General features: G+C 45.3%; 1 protein-coding gene across 1 annotated transcript in view; it reads right to left on the bottom strand.

Annotated features, from left to right (window-relative positions):
* The window catches only part of col6a1 (collagen, type VI, alpha 1), a 117,306-nt gene that overhangs the window by 17,744 nt on the left and 73,016 nt on the right, over positions 1-26,546 (bottom strand). The window contains exons 22-31 of the mRNA XM_070876207.1: positions 25,415-25,477; positions 21,151-21,201; positions 19,915-19,950; positions 16,076-16,138; positions 10,740-10,805; positions 5,060-5,095; positions 4,885-4,921; positions 3,968-3,976; positions 2,890-3,023; positions 464-573 (exon numbers count right to left, since the gene is read on the bottom strand). Of these exons, the coding sequence (XP_070732308.1) occupies positions 464-573; positions 2,890-3,023; positions 3,968-3,976; positions 4,885-4,921; positions 5,060-5,095; positions 10,740-10,805; positions 16,076-16,138; positions 19,915-19,950; positions 21,151-21,201; positions 25,415-25,477 (605 nt within the window). The remainder of the gene's footprint in view (positions 1-463; positions 574-2,889; positions 3,024-3,967; positions 3,977-4,884; positions 4,922-5,059; positions 5,096-10,739; positions 10,806-16,075; positions 16,139-19,914; positions 19,951-21,150; positions 21,202-25,414; positions 25,478-26,546) is intronic.

The following is a 26,546-nucleotide window of genomic DNA, read 5'->3' as shown; positions in this document are numbered from 1 at the left end:
GATTGGCAGCAGCGGAGTGGTTGTGGAGGGTGGGGGGGGGGGGAATCGGGGCACCGCCAGCAAAACTCAGGAGGGCAATTGGGCTATTAGCGGCCATTCCACCAAAAGTTGCCGACCACTCCACTCCACAGCGTGGCCGCTGATTTGTGGTGGTAACAGGCCTAAGGAAAGAAGCAATTTCAGCCCTTATATCTACAATGTCTGTACCTCTCAGCATTTTATAGAATTAGATCATGCCCCCCTGAACATAAATCTGCTCTGCAATGAATCAAGTTAACCCCTCCTGCGTCTCCCTTCATAACTTAGAGGCCCATGTGGTGTCATTGCCCTTTTCTCTTTTCTCTGAAGCCTTTCTAATGCACCAATGTCATTTTGGAGGCAATGGTATAGATCACAACAGCTTTAGCAACCAGGGCATGTTAAACAAAGAACTAGACCATTAGTCAGGATGCATGACACATACACTTTCAGCTCAGGTAGAGAATTAATATTGGGATCAGCCATTGAGACCAACTCCTCAGTTCCCTCATGACTGTACTGGACAACTCCAACGTTGGACTCCTTGCCATCAAACTACAAAAGCCAAAGAAAGGGAAAAGTTAGTACATACATGCTACTGCATTTAAAGCAGGTTTAACATGAACAAGCTTTATATAAGATAAAGTTCAATGTGGGGAAGCGTGAGGCCTTCAATATTGTACTCAAGGAAGATAAACCTTCTAAATGGTGAGAAACTAGGGACTGTAGAGGAGCAAAGAGAATTGGGAGTCCCAGTACACACATTTTTAAAGAAAGAAGAAAAAAGAAAGTCTTGCATTTATATAGCGCCTTTCCTGACCACCAGACGTCTTAAAGCACTTTACAGTTAATGAAGTATTTTTTTTGAAGTGTAGTCATTGTTGTAATGTGGGAAATGTGGCAGCCAATTTGCTCACAGCAAACTCCCACAAATAGCAATGTGAGAATGACAAGATAATCTGTTTTGTTATGTTGATTGGAGATAAGTATTGGCCAGGACACTGGGGATAACTCCCCTGCTCTTCCTCGAAATAGTGCCATGGGATCTTTTACATTCACCTGAGGTAGCACACGGGACCTCGGTTTAACATCTCATCTGAAAGACGTTAAAAGCCAGTAGACAAGTGCAAAAAGTAATCAGAAAAGCTAATGGAATGTTGGCCTTTATCTCATGGGGTGGGAGGGAGGGAGGCTGAAATACAAAAACGTGGAAGTTATGTTGCAGCTGTACAAAGCCTTGGTCAGACTCCATTTGGAGCACTGCATTCAGTTCTGGGCTCTGCGCCTCAGGAAGGATGTATTGGCCTTGGAGTGGGTGCAGAACAGATGCAGCAGAATGATACCAAGGCTAAAAGGGTTAAATTATGAGGACAGATTGCATTCATTTAGCTTATATTTCCTTGAGTATAGAAGATTGAAGGGTGATCTAATTGAGGCATGTAAAATGTTAAAAAGATATAGAGAAACTATTTCCTTTGGTGGGGGAATCAAGAATGGAAGGACATAACCTTAAAATTAGGACGGGGTCGTTTAGGAGAGAAATCAAGAAGCACTTTTTCATATAATGGGTAGTAGAAATCTGGAACTCTCCCCCAAAAGGCTGTGGATGCTGGGGCAATTCGAGCTTTTAATACTGAGATTACAAGAGTTTTGTTAGGTCAGGGTATCAAGGGATATGTAGCTAAGATGGGTAAATGGAGGCGAGGTGCAGATCAGCCATGACCTAATTGAATTGCAGAGCAACCTCAAGGGACTGTTTCTATGTTCCTAAAGTTATTCTTCTTAAAAGCAAATGGAGTTGAAACAAATTTTTGCATTGAACAAATTTTGGAGGAACATTATTGTGAATTCCTACTAAAAATGCAATGGTGCTTTTTCTGGTTTAAGTTGTCAATGACGTGTTGTCTCCTGATGGTAAAGGGCAGCATTTTTGCATTCCCCAGTCTAACCTAAATCATTGTTATATCTGCTGGGGCGTGCCTCCTATAGAAACATATAAATAAACTACACAAAGGCTGCAAGTAGCAAAGGTTGGAACTTTTACTCTATGCTGGTTCTGCACTCCACATATAATTGATTTTAACCTGTCTTGTATTTAAGCAAGACATGTAGAATACAACTCGATACTTAGACAGGATTTAATGCTCCCAGAACACTCTTAAAGCAACATTATTAGTATATTGGACATTGCAGTCACTAACTCTACTTTTTGATTGGAGTAAGCCCAATCATTCCACTGTTATTTGAAAATCCCACCAGTCCATCCAAGGATATTAACTGATCTATTCTCTTTGATTTAACTTTACATTATAAATACGATCAAGGATAAAGTCTGCAGTGCCGTTCAAACCCAAATCTGACCACACTGAAGTAACCATTTTCTAGATTTCTGCTTATACTAAAACAAATGTACTAAAACAAAATTCAAATCTAAGATCATGTCCCATAAATATTTGCATATCTGTGGTCTGTTCTGAATATAACAGGAATGCCAAAAATTGCTGTTTCCTTTGGGTTTTTCTTTTTTGTTGACTTGTGCAGTGCATCTGGAGATAGAATAATTTGGTTTCAAATTAAAATGCAAAGATGCCAGTGAGTTTTGAGCTAGGAGTGTTTGACGCTTCCTAAAATTTTCTAGCCCTCATCTAGATGAGCAAAAAGATTCACAATTGAAGTAATTTTAAAAAAATCAACCTGGGCACTCATTCCAGAAGAATTTTTGGACACAATTGTTTTTGAAATAGGAAAACAATATGAAGCAATGCCACAAAATATTGAAAAATTAATCACTGGAATGTATCATATAAAAGATAAAGAAATGCAGTCAGCTTTTCTGTTGGTAGATCATCACATTCAATGATTTGATCTCACCTTGATTTTCTCATCCTTGCTCAGTCTTTCGATCACTGTGATTATAAACTGCTTGGCTAAGCGGAAGTTTTGATCCCCGATGCTTTCTGAGCTGTCCACTATAAAGAGGAGGTCGATGGGCCCACACTTACACTCTGCAAGGAAGAGAATTGGTCAATAATCTTGGACATGACTCTCTCTGAAGTGGCTTTCAGTCATCACCAGGCTTCATATTTCTCCCACAAATTGTGTGGAATCGAGATCTCTCACCGTCCCACCTCAGTATTGTTAACTCTATATTCTTTGATGGACTTTAGTTTAATAGAGAGCTTTCACAATCGCTGTGGATGCTGGGATATGGAACCAAGGCAAATGGATGGAATTAAAATACAGATTAGCCATGATCAAATTGAATGATGGAACAGGTTCGAGGGGCTGAATGGCTTTCTCCTGTTCTATGAGAATATGAATGAGAATGAATACCAGTTTGCCCATCTTAGTTCATCTATCCAGTAAAAGTTTTACTCCCCACATCAGAGCATCCAACCTTTTGCCAAAAATCTCCCTTCTAATATTTCCCTGATGTTGAGACGTCTGGGAAAAACAGGAAATAAGCTCTTTCATGTCAGCTACATTCCTCCTTTAATTGACTCTTTCAGTGTATTTCCTTTAATGTACTAGAATTGTTTTGTTTTTAAATGAGCATAGATGCCTTGGGGTCTTTGACCCTAATAGAAGGGGAACTTTCCACAGTAAAATCCACGTCTTGAACTTGCGTTAGAGATCATTGTCGTTGAAGCTTGAATGTGAAGGAGTAACTATAAGGTCTGAAACCTTACTGATAGCAGCTCCTCCATTTCCAGTGCACCGTCTGAAGCAGTCTGCTTCATTTTGATTGGTTGATACACTGTCAGAGACTGATTGTGAGGGGAACATTTCTAAACTGCAGTCAAACTGCTATGAAACACTTACACCAACTTAAGTAAAAGAACATCTAACAACTTATGGTATGTCATTACACTGATCGCAAAATCAAGTAAGCTTGAAAAATGGTAGAGATAAACGGCAACCAATAACAGCCTTTCCTGTATCTACTCACCGCAGCAAGCTGTGAAAAAGAGAAGGAGAAAGGAAAATTAGCAAACTGAGTTTAATAATTATTGGCGAGCTTATTAATAAGATAAACAGGGGTGAGAAATAATTATTTTATGCTGTATCCAGCCAATCGGTCACCTCATTTTGCATCCAATCATTGCGTCACGCATTCCTGCGTAAGGCACTCTATGACACGGAGAGTTCAGGTTTGGGAGGGGCTGCTCCACAATTTCTGGTTGCTTAACGCAAAAGCTTTAAGGGGCAATTGTCTCCGACTTTGCTCTTCTGACAGCTGAGGCTTTCCATCATGAACCCATGTTAGAGATTTGGACATGGATTGCACGGGATTTCCCGATCTTTTGTGGTCAGGAGATCATGCGCCATGTGTAGTTGAATTTTCGATGTGTGCTCCCACTGGATTAGACTCCTAAACAGGACAGCATAATAAAATTACCCCTTGACTTATTATTGAATGACTACATTTATAATAGATGTGACATCTCGAGGGATTTGTGGCAGGGCGCTAGGCCCTCTAAGGGGTGGTAGGCTTCCTATGAACTTTTGGTACACAGTACAGTGCCATTTGCTACATGAATAAGGGAAGGAGAAACACATTTTATACAACACATTCTCAATGTAGCAGAGGATGGCTAATAACAACCAGAAACAGGAACCTTAGCTGATTTTCCCATCCTTAGCCCAAGAGTGCTGAGGCCAACTGGAGTCCCTGACTGCTACCCTGGCTGAAGCCAAACCTGGAACCTTCATGGCTCATGCAGCACAGTACCACACTAGGGCAGTGCACTTAGGAGCTCACTCTTGAGGTAAGAAGTTAATACCTCAGCACTTTCTGTTGGGCTTGTTACTGAGTCCAGACACATAATTCCCTGATGTGAAAAGTCTGAATGATTGTCTACTTACAGCACATGCGCTTAATGATATCCAATATTTCACATTCCTGCAAAAAAGAAGAGGATTAGTGATCTTAAGCCACACTTCTATTCCATTCCAACCTTCTACCTTTATTCAATGATTTTAGGGAGCATTAACATAACTCTGTTAATATTAATATGTTAAGAGTTCACTGTATACGTACAGAAGGTCCTGGTGGTCCAGGGGGTCCGGGAAGTCCCTGAAAATACATTAGAACAAATAAGACAAGACTATTATTATTCATAACCACAGTGGTTATTTAACTGAGTTTACTGTTACAATTTTGTACATCTACAAATTATTTTATACTTTACATTAAAAGGTGGCTTTGTCCTAATTGGAAAGAAGCAGTGAAATAAAGGCTGTATGTCACAAAAGCATTACTTCGTACCATGATTCCTTAGTCTCGGTAAACTTCTATCTTGCTGGTAACTCATTAACTTTTTTGTCCCTAATCCCACTGGCTGGCTTGAGGACCATTTTCTGGAGTGCTCCAGCATGCCTATGCCACAGACTGATGGGACGTGGGTCAACACCCAGGTTACACCAGGAATTCCAGCTTTGAATTGCGCCTTGTGGCCCTTTCACCTATGCTATGAATGCTGGAATAGCCTTGGCTCTAATCGCTGTTCCCTTGTTTCGCCTCTCCAGCGAGCAACAGAAGAGGGACTAATGTCGGTCTGGCAACAGTCCACAGCCATTGGGCCTGAAATGGAAGCCTAGATAAATATGGAGCAACGTCTGGCAAGCCCTTAAGGCGAAGATTAGTGCTTCAATCTGACATGACCTTTGAGTTGGCTTGAAGGAATGAGATAGATGATGGCATCACAGGGGGATGAGTGATGCAAGGACAAAGCAAAATAAAATGGATTCTCAATCAGAGCTGGACTCAAAGAGAAGCCTTGCCTGACACCAGCAATATTGGGACTAAACTGCTACAAGCCTACGTTGTGATAAACCAGTTTTATTTAGTAATGACAATGTATCTTCAGGTTCTGATTTAGCTTGGTGTACCCTTTAGAAAGGACCTTTCAATATGTCGGTTTGTGATACATACCAATGTATCTCCCTAAAGAACCATAAAAGAATTGGAGAGGTGAACTGAAACATATCTCTACAGGTTTCAGCAGGTTGAATGCTTGTTTGTACTATTGGATGATTTTACCAACAAGAGAGTGGTGAATATAGCCGATGCCAGTACACCACTTCTGTTCTTTAACTTAACGACTTGGCTGTGTCTGTACCAAGGAACCTATTTTTTCCCTACTGAGCTTCAAACACTGTTCATGTGCCAACATCTTCACACACATTCTATCCTGGCGCATGTGCAGTTATGTTTTTTGTTTCTTTATTTTTTTTCTTAGCCGAGTCCTGTCCTGTGAAAACCGCACTGATGGCAGGTGGGCACTGAAGTGGGAAGCCTACAAGCAGCAGTTGAATTCCTTTGTGGCAGCCAAAGAGGTGCCGAGGGCCAACAACTGTTTGTAGTGCAAGAAAAATCCACAATGTTTGAAGCCAAGTTTTGGAAACCCACATAAGCTAGTTTACCTTGAGCTGCGTTTGTAAAACTTGGGCCGTTGAAAGTCACATTCAGACTCAAGTTCCTGGTCTAAAAGCAGGAGTACTATCAGCTGAGCCAAGCCAACACTATTACTTACTAAACGTGTTAGTGACACCAAATACCAGTACTACACCTACTGTTAACTTTTATTACACTGGGGAGTCTTCCATGGCATTGCCCACGACCAAAGAGAAGGGAAGCAACATCACGTCATGTAAAGCAATGCAAGATGCAGGTTATTCTTCTGCTAAATTGTAGATGCGTGTCTACGAAGTCTAATCGATATTAAATGAACACTAGGCAGGTTGGCTCAAAGTAAATTGGGTTTAGGAAAAGGGAACTCATTGGATAGTCCTTTCAGAGAGCCAGCGCAGTCATAATGGGCCGGATGGCCACCTTCTGTGCTGTAAAATACTTTGATTCTGACTTTGCTTGTGGTACGGTCAATTAGGAGCCGGCAGACATTGTGGCCTGGGAATAGCTATGTGGGGCATATGAGCCTTCCAACCACTCAAGGTATTGGCTTGCAACCTGACGAATATTCCAAAGTCAGGTCTATTTATATATTCGGGGTGGGAGCTTACTGCTGAGCGGGGGTGGGGGGGATGGCGGGGGGGATGATGGCTGCTGCAGGATTGGGATGTCTGCAACAACTTAAAGGACCAGACGGCCTCCAAAGAGAGACCCATGTTGCTACCTCTGATGAATATTGCAGAATAAAGCAAGGTGGAACTCTCAGTTTACAGTCTCTCTATTGAATTTAGATGCTGCTCTAGCCATTTAAATGTTTTTCCCACATCAGGACACGGCTTGACTTCATGCCTGTTGTATACGAGCATAAATAATATCCAGCATCACTGAGGTGCTATGAACGAAGCCGCCATTTTAAAAGGCACCTGTCCGTTTTTGGGCGGAAGCATCCCGCCTCCAGATGTGTGCGTCCCCCACCAATTTTCCACTAGTGCCAGGGAATTGAGCAGTATTCACAAGATCATCCTACGCTGTGGCGCTGGTGCCCTTGCATTAGTTTTTCTCTTCGTTGCCACTAGCAACATGGGGCAATTAAAGTGGGGCAAGTTTACATCGTCAGGTTCCATTCTGAGCATGGATAAACATTTAAAATGGAAAATTTTGACATGGAAGTACGACAACATGAAGGATGGTTTTGGAGACAGGAAATGCATGCAAGGTAAAAGGGTGGCAGGCAATGGAACCAACGGTGGCAGAGGGAAGATTGGGGAGGGCAGGAGCTAAATAGGAGGAGGAAAGGGAGGGGAGAGGGGAGGAAGTGATTGGGAAAGAGGGGAAGGGTAAGAGAATAAGGAAGAGATGGGGGAATAGAGGAGGAAAAGGAGGAGTAAGGTAGAGAGAAAGAGAGAAGCAGGAGGGAGGGGATGAGAAGAGTGGGAGACAAGAGGAAGCGTAGAAGAGGAAAGAAGGGGAGGGAAGGAGAGTGGAACAGAGGAAGGGAAGGGTATTAAGATGGAGGGTGAGAGGACCACAGGAGGGTACTGTTCAATGGACTGCATCACTGCTTAGGTAATCTTTTCAGAGCATAGGATGGGGTGCTGCTAAGCACTGGAAAATTCAAGCAATGGGTGGGTGGTGCAGGGGTGGGGGGTTGGTGCTGGACTGCTGATGAAGGTGGGGATTCAGATCAATGGGGTGGGTGGGGATTGATGCATAGACAGACAGCCATTGAGGAGGAGAACCAGCTTGTTTGTGGCGGTTGTGCTATAAACGGAAAATGCAATCGGGATGGTTGCGGTGGGGGGTGGGGGGGGGGATTATCTTGAATGGGGAAAGGAGACATGGAAGACCTAGCCCAGAGTGGGATGTTCAGTCAATGGGGAGTTGGGAAAGGTTGGGATTAGCTGCCAGTGGGTGCATTGGAACAGGAAATGCTGCCAATGAGGGGGCGGGGGTGGTTTTAGAGAACATGCAGTCAGCAGTGAACTAATGTGAATTTGAACCAGCAGCAGTTATTGTCAGACAAAATATTTCATTCTTCCTCTTCTGAGGTTTTTTTCCAGAGCTCCATTTGATTCCCCTTGGGTCCTCCACTTAACATTCACTTCTCCATCTGTGGTCAACCATATTGGATTCAGCTGTTTTACATTTCCGATGAAACAGGCTTCCTTTGATGTTTTCTGTCCCACTTACTTCAAGGACTCAATCAAGGTCTCGGTTTGGCTGTCAGGTAACGTTTCCACTTTTATGGGCACTTCTGAATTTCTAGACCTAAGAGTCTGCAGGAAGGCTCACCCGGGATTGTAGTCAGATGGAATCTTCAGTTTTGGGATTCCTGATTTTCACCGTGATTTTTGACCAGAACGTTTTGTGAAAGGGACACGGCTGAATGTACCAATGAGAATGTTCTCGAATTAATTTAGCAGCAGTTTTGATGGATGATGGTAGTAACATGACCACATCTGCTGCTCTGTCGCGTGTCCCATTATACCTAACAAACTAAGCCCATCCTGAATGAGGCAGATATCAAACTTGGAAATGATGGCTTCCTGTCGACAAGGCTAAGAGTCTCCGACGTTATACGCAGCTGTGTCGCTGATGCACTTAACATAATGCAAGTCAGGAACGACCAACATCAACTTCTCAGGGCAACTACTGATGGGCACTAAATATGATGACCTGTCGCAAACTATTAGGGATTGGACCATGGCAAATGGACAACGGCTGAAATCTGGGCTCCAAGTAAGCGGGCACAGGTGTCCCTGATTAAGCAAACAGGTTAAGTTTATCTACAGCAAATATGTCTGGTTAGGGCCGGCCCATCAGGGTGGAGAGACATCGGTCTTTGGCGAGCTTTGAGAAAGTCTATTTCATTTGGTCACTCTGACAATAAAACTGCGCAGGTGCTGCACTGCCATTTGCCGACTGGATTGAGTGGGTTTTGAGAACACAAAGAGGGCAACATGAGTGCTGGCCATCTTGAAATGAGGGGCACCTAATCACAGCGATCTCTGCCAGCCTCGCCCTTATCCCGAGAACATATAAAGCCAGTTAGGGCCTCACCAGGTCCCGCAGATGGGCACAGCTTTCCACATCATCAGATGTTACCAGGTCAAGCACTTTCTCCGCAGAGTCAAGCAACCGGCCACAGCTTAAGCTTTTCTTATACTTACCTTTGCCCGTGTTCTGGTCTGTGGAGAATGGCGCCAAACCGGCATGCGAGAAATGCTCCACGGTGTGTACGATGGTTCTGGTCGCTACACAGGGTGAGCCTGGAATCAGGGACCTGGACAGCACTGTGGTTACATTCGGCATCTGTCTAAAGGTGGGGCGGTAGCAGGCCTGCCTAGAGGTATGAGGCGTTGATCCCGAGCCCAGTGGATCAGCGTGCGGGCATCAGCACGATCCTTTCCCATCGGGACACGCAAGCTCGGCGCGTCCAACGATGGTGGAGGTTGGCTCTCCAAAGCCAGTGTGAGGCTCGTGATCTGTACTGTGAGTGCCACTCCACTTACAGGTGTAGGCATCTTAAAGCACTGGAGAAGTACCACCAACGCTGCCTCCGCAAAATCCTGCAAATCCATTGGCTCTCTCAGGCCAACATCCCCAGCATTGAGGCATTGATCATGCTCAATCAGCTACGGTGGATGGGTTACATTGTCCACATGCCTGAAACAAACACTCTACTCCAAGCTCCGTCTCGGCAAGCGAATCCCAGGATGCCCTCAAAGCTTCCTTGAAAAAAATGTAACATCCTCACCAACTCTTGAGAATTCCTGGTCCAAGACCGCTCAAAGTGGAGGAGAAGCATTCGAGGAGGCGCCGAACACTTTGAATTTCTTCGTCGGGAGCACGCGGAAGCCAAGTACAAACAGCGGAAGGAGCATACGACAAACCAAGCACCCCACCCACCCATCCCTCCAACCACTATCTGCCGAGTTTGTAGATCCTGCAACGGACTCATTAGTCACCTTAGAACCCATTAGCGTAGAAGCAAGTCATCCTCGACTCCGGGAGACTGCCTAAGAAGAAGACGAGGGCTTACAGATGGCAGTGCCGGCATCCATGTGAGACCTCACACAATGGACGTCAATGGCATCGTGACGGGGTAAAGCAAAACACCATTCGAAATAAAATGGAGCACTACTTGGGAGTGCTTTTGCAGTTTAAACGCAATCTTGTGTTTGGTGTAGAAAAATATGCCATCCATGCCCTGACCTGCATTCTCCACTTAGCCTGTGTCACACTTTACCAGGCTTCCCTTCAAGTAACTAAACTTGTCCAAGGTTCAACGAGGTGTGAAATTTCTTACCGGATTCCCCTCTGGTCCTCTGTAACCCTTGGCCCCTTTGCGACCGCTTTCACCGGGAACGTCATTCTGAGAAAGAAACACAGAGAAGAGAGTTCACTCGGTCAGTGCTATATAGTTAATACGGAACCACAAGCTACTGAGCTAAACGTAAAGTCACAGTCACTTCCACCTTTAGAACTATTGTAGACAAATCTCTCGTCCGGGGAAAACTAAATTGTTTTTGCCCCTCCACGCCTGAAAGTGCTGAGCAGCCCTCAGCTACTTTGCACAAGCAGCCATTCTTCAGATTTGATCCCCGATGACGGGTGCTGCTTTATTCAAGCCGTATCTCGGTTGGTAGCACACTCTCCTCTGAGTCAGAAGGTTGTGGATTCAATGCCCACTCCAGAGACTTGAGCACATAACCTAGGATGACACTCCCAGTGCAGTAGGGCATGGGATTTCTCCCCAAGTGTCCTGGTCAATATTTATTTCTCAACCAAGACCATTGCAACAGATGATCTGGTCATTATCACATCGCTCTTTGTGGATTCTTGCTGTGTGCAAATTGGCTGCAGCATTACAACAGTAACTGTACTTTAAAAAGTACTGTAAAGCACTTTGGGATGTTCCGAGGTTGTGAAAAGCACTATAGAAATGCAAATCTGTCTTTAAATTCTCTTGGACAAGATAAGAGCACGCCCAAATTCTTGTCTCCTTGCGTAAGCTCTTGAACGGAGAATGTTTTTGCCTTACTGGGCAGTAAATTATGCTGAACTCCTCACCCCAATCAATTCTCAGCACTGCCACACTCTGGTATGTTCACACAGAGCTTGTATCATCACTTGATTCTCATTCCAAGAGAAAACTGTTTACAAATGCAGGCCAGATCATTTATAAAGTTGTCATCGGCAGTATATGCTGATTTGGATATCATAAATACAGAATGCACAGTTTTCTGGGAATCACCTGCAGGTTATTTATTTGTGAAAACACAATGAGCTCACTGACATTGTCGCCAGTTTTCCTACACACCTCAGACTGGATTCTCCTCTGAATTATCACCTGTTTTGATGCCAAATGGGGAGTAAAACGGTTAAATGGGTTTGTATCTGGAGAGTTATCTCCAATGTCCTGGCCGATATTTATCCCTCAATCAACATCATGAAAACAGATTATCTGGTCATTACCACATTGCTGTTTGTGGGAGCTGAGTGGGTGCTGTCATGAAAGGTGCTATATAAATGCAAATATTTCTTTCTTTCTCTTTCTTTCTTTTCCTTCCCTTCCCTCCCCTCCCCTTCCTTTCCTTCCTCGGAACCATTGCTAAAAAAAACTCCACCACATGTAAAGCTGAGTGGGGGGGGAAACTTGGTTTCAGAGGCAGCTGTACACTAACTAGAGTTGCCAACCCTCCAGGATTGCCCTGGAGTCTCCAGGAATTAAAGATTACTCTCCCGGACACTGCTGTGAGCAACCCTGCGAGTTGTAAATAAATTGTGTGTGTTTTTTCATTTTCTTTGAACAGTTTTGTTTGTTAATTATTAAAATTCAGAGATGAGGAAAAAAGGCTGTTTTACTGATAGTCAAGTATCAACCAATGCTTTCCAATTGGCTGGGGAGGTGGAGTGCCACAAGGATGGACGTGACAGGTGAACAATGGTAGAAGTGTGGGGTGGGGCAGTTGGAGGCAGGAGGTCATGTGAGGAGATCAACCAGAGTTGCCAGCCCTACCAGTAACTGAGGAGTTACCTGATATTGTTAACGGTTCCCTCTCCTCAAATCTGCCATCATCACCTCTCATCGTCGAAAACCCATTCTTGACCCCTCTATCCTTCTCGACCGGTTTGCAGTCTTTGAAGCTCAGCTGCTTCCTGACCTTGGGGCTAGAGGGCAGCTTTAAAAATACCAGAAATAAGTTTCTGGGCCCATTTGACATTAAACTGCTGACAGCTGCTCCCTTAATGGATAGAGGCACCTGACAGTATGAGCCACACATAGCTGATCTCTGCCAACAACAACAACTTGCACTTATCTAGTGCCTTTAACGTAGTGAAACATCCCGAGTCGCTTCACAGGAGCATTAACAGACAAAGATCGACATCGAGCCAATGAAGGAGCTATTAGGATAGATGACTAAAAGCTCAGTCCAAGAAGTTGGTTTTCTGCAGAGTCTTAAAGGAGGAGAAGTGTCGAGGTTTCAGGAGGGAATTCCAGAGCTTGGGGGCATAGGCAGCTGAAGGCACGGCCGCTAATCGTAGGGTGAAGGAAGTTGGGGATACACAAGAGGCCAGAATTGGAGAAATGTACAGCTCTTGGAGGGCTGTAGGGCTGGAGGAGGTTAAAGAGAGAGTTGGGGGCGAGGCCATGGAGGGATTTCAACACCCCAACTGTTACCTGGGAAATCAGCCAAGGTTCCTCTCTGTTACCCAGTGAGCCCTGTGGGGGATGTCAGGGGAGTAGATTGGAACTGCGATACCCTCTGCAGTTGTTTAGGTTGCTGACATATAGGTAGACCAGTTGAGGTGAGGTAAGACACACCTATTTCCACCTCTGTAACAGCGCCCATCTCCGCCCCTGCCTCAGCTCGTCCACTGCTGAAACCCTTATACATGCCTTTTTTACCTCAAGACTTGACAATTCTAATACTCACCTGGCCGGCCTCTCATTTTCCACCATCCATAATCTTCAGCTTATCCACAACTCTGCTGCTCGTATCTTAACTTGTGCCAAGACCCGTTCTCCCATCACCCCGGTGCGTGCTGACCTATATTGGCTCCCAGTCCAGTAATACTTCGCTTTTAACATTTTCATCCTTGTTTTCAAATCCCTCCCTATCTCTGTAATCTCCTGCAGCCCTACAACCATCCGAGATTTCTGCCTCCTCCAGTTCTGATCTAATGCACAGCCCGATTTTAATCATCCCACCATTGGTGATCGTGTCTTCAGCTGCCGAGGCCCTCAACTCTGGAATTCCCTCCCAAAACCTCTCCATCTCTCCACCTCCCTCTCCTCCTTTGAGATGCTCCTTAAAACCTACACCTTTCCCTCCCCTAATATCTCCTTATTTGGCTCACGCTCCTGTGAAGCTCCGTGGGATGTTTTACTACGATAAGGCGCTACATAAATACAAGTTGTAGTTGTTGTAGTGGAAATGTACACAACCTTCGCGAGAGGAGAAGAGGAAAATGGCAAAAAACTCAGAATCCCGATCATCCCTCCTTCTCTGGCTCTCCATCCATTTTCCGTATACTTTTTGTGAAGTGCCTCTGGATGTTATATTTTTACATCATGTGAATGGAAGTTGTTTGGGGAATCAGTGTCCACCTGCTGTGTGTTCTATAGGAGTCGGGGAGTTGGACGGTGTCACGAAAATCAGGGGCTTTAATGTGTTCACCAGATCGCGACGCTGCATTTTTAGCTCTTGAATTACCGGGGGTGCTTTCCAAACTATCTCCTCACTTCAGCTGAGAAAATACTTAAAGTTCTGGTCAGACTCGGAAATAAAATGCAGTCTTTTTCCTCCCCCCACCCACCCCAGCTCTTGTTGGAGTTTGATTCCAACAGGAGGAGGGGGCCAGACGGAGGGGGAAGTCCACCCTCTCATGAACCATTCTCCACAAGTGAGCCTCATGAATGTCAGCGGGCCATTCCACTGGGGCAGCATCACAGCTAAGCATAATTCTCCCCTTCCATCAGTAGGAGGGACCCTGGCTGCTTTCTCTGCACTCGAGGCACTGAGGCATGTTGCACTGGTTCCACTGCGATTCCGACTTGAGATTATCTCACCCACTACAGACCAGTAAGGGATTTGGAACAAAGCGGGTACGGGTCAGCTGATTGAATGGTGGAACAGGCTCGAGGGGCTGAATGGCCTACTCCTGTTCCTATGACCAGAAATCAAAACTGGTGCCTTCGGCTCTTTATTGGCTTGTGGTAGAATGAGCAGTTATCGTATCCACTTCCGGCAGCTCAAGGATGCCATATTTTGATTGGTGGAATACCACCCCTTTAAACATGATTGAGTAAAACATGATACAATTAAAGGGTTGACATCCATGCGTTTAGCAAATCTTTTTTTCTCGGGGGAGGGGTGAGGTCTTGTTTCAAAACACGTAGCACGTTTATATAAATCTCATTAAAACCTCGGGGGAGAAATTCAGTAACGCCCAGTTTGGGGGTGGTAACAATCGGGAAGCTTGAGACTCAGCACCACGTGCGGAAGTCCCACCCCTCTCGAGAAATTCGGATTACAGCCTCCGGAAGGAAGTGAAGCACTAAATCAAGCCCCCCACTTCTTTCCTGGGGTGTTAACGGGGTGGGCGCCTCAACAGCGCTGCACACTGGGCCACACAGTGCTGTTGCGTCCGAGGGGCCCTTCGTTCACTTAAAGGGAAGGGCTCTGCAAATGAAAAAGGGAGCTACCTAGACCACCATGGAGCGGGGGTGCCATGCAATCAGCCCGGCACTCAAGCAGAGTGCCAGGCTGAGCGATCGCGGCCAGTACGCCACGAAGAAAACGGAGTATGAGCGGGAAACCCAAAGTAAGCTTTTAAAAATTTTTCCATCGCCCTTAATTTCTGCCCCAGTAGCGGCCGGCTGCCCGATCCCTGCCATCTGCAGCTGTTGCTGCTTTCACCCGGCGATGCTGCAGGGAGTGAAAGTGAATGTCGGGGCTGGGGCACTAACGGGGTAATGCGCACTGTGATGACGTCACGATCTCCGGGTGCAGGAGATTAGCACACAACGTTGCCAGCGCCATGCCCGGGTGCTAAGGCATTTGCTCCCTGTTAGCGACCCCCCGGGGGTGCTAACGGGAGGCACAAATGCACCAAATTTCTAGCCCCTAGCCTTAGTAAATCAAGGCAAAGATGCTATCATGTTACATACTTAATTAATCCCTCTCTGATTGGACATTTTTATGGAGGTTTCATCACATGACCTCTCGCCACCAACCGTCTCCCATCTCCAATGTTTTTAGAACCGATAAATGCACTTGTTAAAGATAAAATGAAAAAAACACATTTTTTTTTAAATGCCCCAATACACACGCCTAGAATACCAGTCATGTCGCGCCCATTTTTCAGGCTCTTCACAGCCTCCTCATGCCCCAGAATGGCGGGCAGGAAGTTCAAAAATGGGCACTCACCAATTTCTAGGCCACAGGCACACACACACTCACCTGATAGAGATGAGGCCCCTTGTTGGAAAGCAATGTTAGTTCACTTCAATAGGCTAAATGATATTGGGATCAGAGTTCCTTTCAAAATATGTCCCTGGCCAAAACCAAGTAGGGAAAAGACCCAAGAATTGGCAAACACCCTCCCTGCTGCTTCTCTTCACGAATCATCACTTACATCAGCACCGGGTTCTCCGGGTTCACCATCGTCACCTTTTGGGCCTGGGAAGCCATTTGTTCCCTGAGAGAGAGAGAGAGAGAGAGAAACATGAGGCATGAAAGGGGCCATTTTCATCTCTGGTTTCATACACACAGAAGAGTTTCAAAATTCCTGTCCGACTCTGCCACTAAGGGGAGATAATGAACAACTCATGTGCATTGAGGAAATAAGAAGAGGCAGTTTCTTTCTGCATTCCTTTTTATCAGGCATTGCACTTTTGGATATCTGGTAAAACTTCTCAAACAGCTCGTAATCACAGGCATCCATTCCATGTTAGTCAGGAGTGTCAAGTTCAAATTATAGCTTGCAAATCCTAAAGATGATGTTTCACTTTCTGTCAAACATCACTGCCCTGGCTGTAGTCCATAGTTTTCAGAAGGGGAATGTCAGTTCTTGTGCCTGCCCGCAACTTTTGCAGACATGTTGGTTCCATTTAGAGAGGCTAAACCTCTTGCTCATAGATGTGAGTCTCTTCGTGATCATGGAGGGTGAGGTGGGAGTCCCCGGGCGGCAGTGGCCCACTTTATTTCGTGGGGTCACAGAGCTGTGCTCTTGTTCCTTCGAGGCCCACAGAGATAATTCAAGCATTATCGTTGGCAGGCCTCTTTTCTTCCATCGCCAGGTGAATGGGTCAGAGTGTGCACGGCGCAGGCTGTGACCAGTTCCAAACTAAAATCGCAATCGGGGTCCCATTTACATCATAGTACCCCGATTCCCACATTACAAAGGACTGATCGCTTGCAACAGGCAGGAGCTTCGAACACCCAGATATAGGCACCTTTCAAAATGGAGCCGTTGTTCATGGGCTGGTCAGGAGACCGACCCCATTCTGAGGCTATACTTCAATCTGTAAGCGTGACCTCGAGCTTCCGGTCGCCTTTCACTTTAATCCTCCGCTTCACTCCCACTCTGATCTCTCCATCCTGGACCTCTTACACTGTTCCAATGAAGCTCAACACAAGCTCGAGGAACAGCATCTCATCTTTCACTTAGGCACATTACAGCCTTCTGGACTCAACATCGAGTTCAACAATTTTAGACCATAACCTCTGGTCATAATTTATTTCCATTTTCTCCCTTTTTTTTTAACCAACCTCCCCCTGCACCTTTTTTTTTTCTCTTTCCCATGGCAGCTGGTGATAATTCTGCCATTCACACCCCATCTAGACATATCTTTTGTTTCCTAACTTGTGCCATTACCCTCTCATTTTTGCCCATCATCCCTTTGTCTCTTAAATCCCTCCTGCCTTCCACCCTATCACAGCCTTCCCTTTTGTTCTTTCCTCCCCTCCCCCTTTCCCTGCCCCTGCACTTCCTTAAGAATCGGTTACATCTCAAGCTTTTCCTGTTTTGACGAAGGGTCACAGACCCGAAACGTTAACTCTGTTTCTCTCCACAGATGCTGCCTGACGTGCTGAGAGTTCCAGCATTTTCTGTTTTTATTCCATTCTGAGGCCAATACAGCCCTGTTAATGCCAAGCGAAGGCACTCAAAATCATAAGAATATAAGAACATAAGAAATAGGAGCAGGAGTAGGCCATACAGCCCCTCGAGCCTGCTTGGCCATTTAATATGATCATGGCTGATCCGATCATGGACTCAGGTCCACTTCCCCGCGCGCTCCCCATAACCCTTTATTCCCTTATCAGTTAAGAAACTGTCTATCTCTGTCTTAAGTTTATTCAATGTCCTGGCTTCCACATCTCTCTGAGGCAGCGAATTCCAAGGATTTACAACCCTCTGAGAGAAGAAATTCCTTCTCATCTCTGTTTTAAATGGACGGCCCCCTAGTCCTAGTTTCCCCCATCAGTGGAAACATCCTCCCTGCATCCACCTTGTCAAGCCCCCTCATAAACTTATACGTTTCGATAAGATCACCTCTCAATCTTTTGAATTCCAATGAGTAGAAGCCCAACCTACTCAACCTTTCCTCATAAGTCAACCCCCTCATCTCCGGAATCAACCTTGTGAACCTTCGCTGAACTGCTTCCAAAGCAAATATATCCTTTCGTAAATATGGAAACCAAAACTGCACGCAGTATTCCAGGTGTGGCCTCACCAATACCTTATATAGCTGTAGCAAAACTTCCCTGCTTTTATACTCCATCCCCTTTGCAATAAAGGCCAAGATTCCATTGGCCTTCCTGATCACTTGCTGTACCTGTATACTAACCTTTTGTGTTTCATGCACAAGTACCCCCAGGTCCCGCTGTACTGCAGTTCTTTGCAATCTTTCTCCATTTAAATAATAACTTGCTCTTTGATTTTTTTTTCTGCCAAAGTGCCTGACCTCACACTTTCCAACATTATACTCCATCTGCCAAATTTTTGCCCACTCACTTAGCCTGTGTATGCCCATGCCCTTTTGCAGAAATCGACTCCATTGATTTCTATACATGCCCAGGGTTTACCCTGCATCCCCAGAGCTTTGTGGTTGACTAATAACCTTTCACTTGAGAGACTTTGTCAAATGCCTTCTGTAAGTCCAGGTTCATCCTGTCAGAGAGATTTCTACAGTCCACTTGGGATGTCACTATCTCAAGTACGAGGACCTTGATCTGACGGGATCTTCCGATTCTGAACCCAAGTTGGCGATTGTTTATTAGACTGTTGTGCAAATACTCAAGTTTACTCCTGCTAATCAGTTCCATTCTTTGACATAGAATGGAGGTGAGACTAATGGGTCTGTACTTGCCTGTGTCTGTTTTATCCTCCCTTTTAATATGAGAACCACATTAACCTGATGCCATTCTACTAGTATCTCCCCAGTGTCCAGTAACTGCCCCAGAATGCTTGTCAAATCTCCTTCCTAGTCCCATTCAGCTCTTTGGGACAAATACCATCTATCTCTGGGGAAATATTTCTTCTGAACACATTTAGCCCTTCTATAACTTCCATCTCATTGCTATCAAGGTCATTAATTTAGCCTTGACTCTCCCTGTTTGGGGAAGGCACATTACTCATTTCTTCCCTTCTCAGCACTTGGAGGTAGTAATCATTCCGAATATAGGGTAGAGTATTCAGCTTCAGTGGGGTGTTGCTCCAATATCATCTATTTTATGCCCTCAACCAAAGTTGAAAGTTCTGGTAATTAACTATCTTGTGTTCATCCTCAGTGTTAATTCTATTTGCTTTGCTTATGGCCTTCACCTTTTTTCTGACTGCTCTCTTAACGTGGCACTGAAAGAATGTTTTACTGTTATGAACAACCTCTGCTGCCATGCTTTCTCTCAGTATCTCCTTGCGCTTCTGTCACCCTTTAAACTCGTTCCTGCATTCTGTTATGTTCAGCCCAGGGTACCCTTTGCCTTTCTCTCGGCAGGACTGGTGGGATTATTATTTCTCTTTATATCTAGTCTAAGAGAATTCCAAGGGTTTACTGCCAGCTCACAGGCTAACGGCAGCATATAACCAAAAGTCGGGATAAAAGTGCCTCTGTCATCAGGGGCCAGTCCCAATCAGCTAACTGTGTAATATGGAGACCTGAATCATAGAGGAGTGCAGTCACAAGGGGCCAACTCCTTGTGACTAACTTGCAAAACAAGAGGCACTTGACCTGATTGCAGACTCAAAGACCCACAATTCCATGGGTTACAATGCTGTTGGTTTCTCGCCGGTCCTTGCAGGTGATGCTGGGATGGCCTTGTATTGCAATGAGCCGCTCTTTTGTCGTAATCTAAGCGCCTTCTCTGACATAGATGATGGTATAGAAAAAACATGCAAACTGCCTAACCGAAACTTGAGCAGAATATCTAATATGATCGATGGTAGCTTCGCGGTTAGGAACAACAACTTACATTCTCTCCAGTGACTCCTTGTTTACCTGGAATACCCTGTGGGAAGAGGAATAGAGTGTATTAGATTTATTTCTATATATTAGAACGTACAGTGTAGAAGGGACAATGCAACTCAAACTACCTCGTCTAGTAACCAAGCGGAGAAGATTTAAACTATTCCCATTTCACCTGGACATTATAATGCTACGATCGATCTACTACAATAGGAGTCCTTCCAGTTGGCAGGGGAAGGGGCAGCTCCAAATCTGAAGACCTTGAGTCAAACGGGTCTCATGTCCCTCACATACTTTTTAGCCTCTATCTGCGACACCCCTGGTAGCTCGGTGAGTTCCTCTAGTGAGTAGCTGAACCCATACAGGTCAGGGATGTCTCAGTTTCAATCCTTGGCTTGTGTTGTCTGGTCTCAGGCAGGCCAGAATTTGTAACACTACAACAGGCTTTAGTGCTCCTGGGCTATGGATAGGGCAAGTAAGCTCCTCTGTTCGGTGAGGATAGGTTGTGGTGTGTATTGATCCATTCCATGTTATGTATCTAACTCGCAGAGTGGGGCGGAGGAGTGTGGGGGGGTGCGGCTATGGAGTCAAATCTAGAGTGGATTAATTAACTCAGCCCAGACTGATTGATGGAACTTTTTGACATTAGTACACGTAGTGTCTTGCCCCATTAGAGCATCTCTTTTAGTGTACATAGGAACATGATGTGTGAAAGGCTCAGTAGATAGCACACTCTCCTCTGAGTCAGAAGATGGTGGGTTCAAGTCCGGCTCCAGGGACTTGAGCACATAATCTAGGCTGACAGTCCCAGTGCAGTGCTGAGGGAGTGCTGCACTGTCGGAAGTGGCGCCTTTTGCATAAGATGTTAAACCGAGTCTGCCCTCTCAGGTGGACATGAAAAATCCCACGGCACCTTTTTGAAGAAGAGCAGGAGTGTTCTGCCTGGTGTCCTGGCCAATATTTAGCACTCAACCAACATCGCTAAAATGAATTATCTGGTCATTATCACATTACTGTTTGTGGGATCTTGCTGTGCGCATATTGCCTGCTGCGTTTCTGATATTACAACAGTACTTTATTGGCTGTAAAGCACTTTGGAATGTCCTGAGGTCATGAAAGGTATTGTATAAACCCAAGTCTTTCCTTTTTTACTTTTGATAACCTTATAAAACACTGAATGAAAGAGGTGCAAAGCAGGAGATAACGATTAAGTCATCGAGCGAAACAAGTACTCGTCACTTACGAGTAATCCTGGTGGTCCCCTGGATCCATTCCCTGGACTTCCACTTTGTCCCTGTCATCAATAAGAAAAAAAGAGTTATAAAAATATGAGCAAACTATCCAAATAAAATAAAAAGTTCAAGTGAAACTTCAAAAAAGTCTAGCTTTTTGATTTGGTCCATACCTGTCAAATCGTAGAATGTTACAACAACAACATACATTTTGGGGTGCATTTAACATAGCAAAACGTCCCAAGGTGCCTAACAAGAGCGATACAATAAAAACATTTTGGCACCAAGCCACAGAAGGCGATATTTGGATAGATGACTAAAGATGGTCAAAGAGGTAGGTTTTAAGCAGCATCTTAAATGAGGAGAGAGAGGTAGAGAGGCGGAGAGGTTTAGGGTGGGAATTCCAGAGCTTGGTATGTAGACAGTTGAAGGCATGGAAATTATAATCAGGGCTGCTCAAGAGGGCAGAATTAGAGGAGCACAGATATCTTGGGGGGTTGTAGGGCTGGAGGAGATTACAGAGATAGGGAGGGTCGAGGCTATGGACGGATTTGAAAATAAGGATGTGGATTTTAAAATTGAGACATGGTCGAACCGGGACCGGCCATTGCTCAGTGAGCACAGGGGTAAAGGGTGAACGAGACTAGGGGTGAGTTAGGACACGGGCAGAAAGATTTGGATGAGCTTAGTGTTATGTATGGAGAAAAAGTCAGACTGAACACAGTGAGCTCAAAGTAAAGTGTGACCGTAGTCTTTTATTGCAGGTCTCCAGAGTGCCTCTCCAACCTGTGAGGCCTCCTTAAATACCTGTGCTCCCAAGGAATTATGGGGTCCCTTGGGACTCCAGGGGATGAGCCTTCTGGTGGTTGTACAGAGTAAATACAAGTTTACATATATAACACTTAATGTAGGGTGGAAGATGGGAGGCCGGGCCAGAAGGGCAATGGAATAGTCAAGTCTAGAAGTAGCAAAGGTACCGATGAGCGTTTCAGCAGCAGAGGAGCTGAGGCAGGGGCGGAGTCAGACGATGTTACAGAGGTGGAATTAGATAGTTCTTGGTGATGGAGTGGATATGTGGTTGGAAGCTCATCTCGGAGTCAAACACAATGTCAAGGTTGCGAACGGTCTGGCACAGCTTCAGTCAGTTGCCAGGGATGGAAATGGTGGCCAAGGAATGGAGTTTGTGTCAGGGGCTAAAGATATTGGCTTCAGTCTTCCCAATATTTAGTTGAAGGAAATTTCTGCTCATCAAATATTGGATGTCGGATAGGCAGTATGACAAATTAGAGACAGTGGAGGCGTCCAGACAGTTGGTGATGTGAGAGCTGAGTGTCCTTAACTGAGATATACACAAAAACATTCAGCCCATTAAAGTCGTCACTGATGTTTCTCTCCACATGAGCCATTTAGTCCAATTCTCTGCTTCTGCTCGCTCCCCGTACCCTTAAATATTCCTCTTGTCCCACAAAAATAATTCAAGACTTTCCTTTGTATGGACCTCTTTGGTTACAATGCAACTGGGACTGGTCGGAGTGTGTACTGTGCAGGCTCCGACCAGTTCCTACCTAATTTGCCAGTCGGAATCCTATTTACAACATAGGACCACAATTCCCATATTAAAAGGAATCGATCATCTTTGGACCCCTTTCAAAATGGAGCTGTCTGCATCGCCTTTAACGCCAGGCAAGGACACTCCAAATGGACCCCATAGTGTGGAATTGGACCTGCCATGTAAGCCAGGTTCCCTTCCCTGCAGGACAATAGTGAACCAGTTAGACTTCTACAGCAATCTGACAGCTTTCATGGTTAATTTTCCTTGTCAGCTCATAGATTACCAGAATTCAATTTCACAACTAGCCACGTAGGAATTTGAACTCATGACCGATGCATTGCTAATCCAGTTGCCATAACCCCCGGGCTACCCTGCAAATATCTTTCTCCTCATGTGGCCACATACCCCTTATTTCAATCATCTTGCGGAGGAGCCTGCCGTTTATTCGCTGACTTTCCCAATTCTACAAGGATGTATGGAGGATGCCGTGACTCATTTCCTTGCATGTGAAATTCCAAAGGGGAGGGTTTGTTAAGAGAATCTGTGGCTCACTTGCTTGTTATTCTTTAAAGGAAGCAGTGCGAGGGAGTCCGCAGCTCATCCAAACATCTTGCGAGCTAAGGCATTCAGCCCATCAGGTCTCCAGCTGAAAATCTTCCATCTGAGGAATTCCAGTCCTACCATATAGAATTCCCCATCCTGTCATAAAACTTGATTCAGGGCTCAGCACTAACATTAACAATCCTTTTGGGGTAGTTCTCAAGGATTTTTAAGCAGCTGAACTCCTACTTGAGTTGATGGTAAATAATGATCAAATCCTTTCTCATGGTAATGCCCAAATAAAGTACGGACTCCTTTACAGGATTTGCAATGTATGTATCTTGGGGAACACTAACAAACGTGCAACTTCACTTCTTTGGGAAATGATAAAGTACGCACTGACACATTATTTTCTCCTTCCAACTCTTCCATTGCTTTCATCCTCCACTCTATCTGACTCCAATTTCTCTTCCTTCAAATATCTCCAAAGCTCGCTCAGTAACTTTGATGCTGTCTCCTCCCTCCTCACCCAACCCAAAAGTTTCTACAATGTGCTTCCAAATCCCTGCAGACTCCTGATATGGGACCATGCCCTCCTTCCTGAGACAGAACAATTTGATGGGACAGGAGGGATGAAGGGTGGACTCAGGGTTGCAAGTGGAGCAGAACTTGGGACCCCAGTTCTATCCAAATCAGAAGGGTGAACATGTCAGGAGTGTGATGGAATACTCTCCACTTGCCTGGATAAGTGCAGCTGCAACAGCACTCAAGAAGTTTGTCACCATCCAGGACAGTGCAACCCGCTTGATAAGCAAGCACCTTAAACATTCACTCCCACCACCACGAGCTGCAGTGTGTGCTATCTAAAAAGATGCACTGTCACCAAGGCTTCTTTGGCAGCACCTCCCAAACCCGTGACCTCTATCACCTAGAAGGATATGGGGAACAAGTGCATGGGAACACCACCACCCCCAAGTTCCCCTCCAAGTCGCACTGCATCTGACTTAGAAGTATATCGCCAAGAGCAAGTTATTATTTAAATGGAGAAAGATTGCAAAGTGCCGCAGTACATTGGGACCTGGGGGTACTTGTACATGAAACACAAAAGGATAGTATTGCAGGTACAGCAGGTGATCAGGAAGGCCAATGGTATCTTGGCCTTTATTGCAAAGGGGATGAAGTACAAAAGCAGGGAAGTCTTGCTACATCTATATAAGCTATTGGTGAGGCCACATCTGGAATACTGCGTGCAGTTTTGTTTTCCATATTTACGAAAGGATATACTTGCTTTGGAGGCAGTTCAGAGAAGGTTCACCAGGCTGATTCCAGGGATGAGGGGGTTGACTTATGAGGAAAGGTTGAGTAGGTTGGGGCCTCTACTCACTGGAATTCAGAAGAATGAGAGGTGATCTTATCAAAACGTATAAGATTATGATGGGGGTTGACAAGGTGGATGCAGAGAGGATGTTTCCACTGATGGGGGAGACTAGAACTAGAGGGAATGATCTTAGAATAAAGGGCTGCCCATTTAAACCAGAGATGAGGAGAAATTTCTTCTCTCAGTGTTGTAAATCTGTGGAATTCGCTGCCTCAGAGAGCTGTGGAAGCTGAGACATTGAATACATTTAAGACAGAAATAGACAGTCTCTTAAATGATAAGGGAATAAGGGATTATGGGGAGCGGGCAGGGAAGTGGAGCTGAGTCCATGATTAGATCAGCCATGATCTTATTGAATGGCGCAGCAGGCTCGAGGGGCCGTATGGCCTACTCCTGTTCCTATTTCTTATGTTCTTATGTTCATTCCTTCATCGTCGCTGGGTCAAAATCCTGAGACTCTCTACCTAACAGCATAGTGGGAGCACCTTCACCTCGCAAACTGCCGGACAAGAAGGCGGCCCAGCATTACCTTCTGAAGGGCAACTAGGGATGGCCAATAAATACCAGCCTTGCCAACTATGCCCACATCCCAAGAATCAACGCTAATAACACAGTGTAATTTCAGAGCCCAGGACTTTTAACTGTTTCCATGGTATCCAGGTGGAAGTGAGGTGTTAATTCTGGTTCAGTCAAAGGGCCTTCACGTGAAAGGTTAATTTGACTTTTCTTTTTCAGATGCTGTCAGGCCTTCTGTGCATGAATGTCATTTTCTGCTTCTATCTCTGGTTAGTGTGCGTTTTCTTACCATTGCACCCATAGGTCCTGGGTCACCGGGGTATCCCTTTGAACCTTTTGGGCCCCTGGGTCCCTGCGGGATGGATAAAACATCAATTAGTCCTTTTAATTAGTTACACATTCAGAACTGAGCCACTACCATGAAGAAAATATATAGAATGAAACAGAAGTGCCATTAATTTAATTATCGAGGGCTTGGTCACTCCAATTCCTGCTTGCTACCCGTTACATTCACCACTTCTCAGCGGGTCGACTGAGGAATATTCCTCTCATAAGTGAAGTGTCTCAACTCGTGGGGCAGCTTGACTTTGGTTTGCATTGCCATTTGGAAAATATTCCTCTTGTCTGCATTGGTGAGGCGACCAAGGATAATTTCGGTTTATACGCATAATAATATGTTCCAGGCACGAACTGAGGTTCAGGATTTTTTACGGGTTAATTCTCACAGGTCCAGCATCCCCTCTGTCACCTCGATGGAGAGGCAGTATAGAGCCATTGAGGCAAACAGGGGATTGGTGCGCTCAGCAGCTCACCTGGGAATAAACGAGCTAGCCATTGTCCATGATAATCTGGGGCATTGGGGCAATTATAGGGAGGGTGGGCATCCCAGTGGTGTCTGGCAACTGCCGCCTGCAGTATCTGATGCAGATGAAGTTAAGTCCATGGGTGGGGGAGGGGAAGGTCCAATGTCTGGAGGCAGCTGGGGGAGTGTGTGCGTTGGGGAACCTGGACAGACCATTAATAGCTCAAGCTAGTCTTCAGGAGTCTGGAGGGAAAATTCTGCTCCTCCCAACCCCACAAAAATAAAGAGCAGCTTAGCTTTGGAAGCCTCTTCGACTGGGTTGTCCACCGATACTGGTCGGAACGTGCGCAGTCCTGTCTTGGCTAGTCCAAAAATGGCAATCATGGATCTATGTACACGACAGGGTCCTGAATTGCATTTTAAACGGGCCTAGCGCTGACCCGTGGCTGCTCCGGCCATCAGGCAACTGGTGGGTGTTACGTCAATGCCCTACTTTTTCTAGGCGCTACCTCTCCCCTATCCATGGAGGCTAGAGGCCTGAAAATTCACCTCATGATGTTTGTGGAAGAGTGTCAGACAAACTCCGTGAAGCGAGGCGAGCAATGTGATCATGGGTGAG

The sequence above is a fragment of the Pristiophorus japonicus genome, chromosome 3, assembly GCF_044704955.1.
Source record: "Pristiophorus japonicus isolate sPriJap1 chromosome 3, sPriJap1.hap1, whole genome shotgun sequence".
Lineage (NCBI taxonomy): Eukaryota > Metazoa > Chordata > Chondrichthyes > Pristiophoridae > Pristiophorus > Pristiophorus japonicus.
The sequence above is the reverse complement of the archived record's forward strand: the minus strand, read 5'-3'. Positions and strand labels throughout refer to the sequence as shown.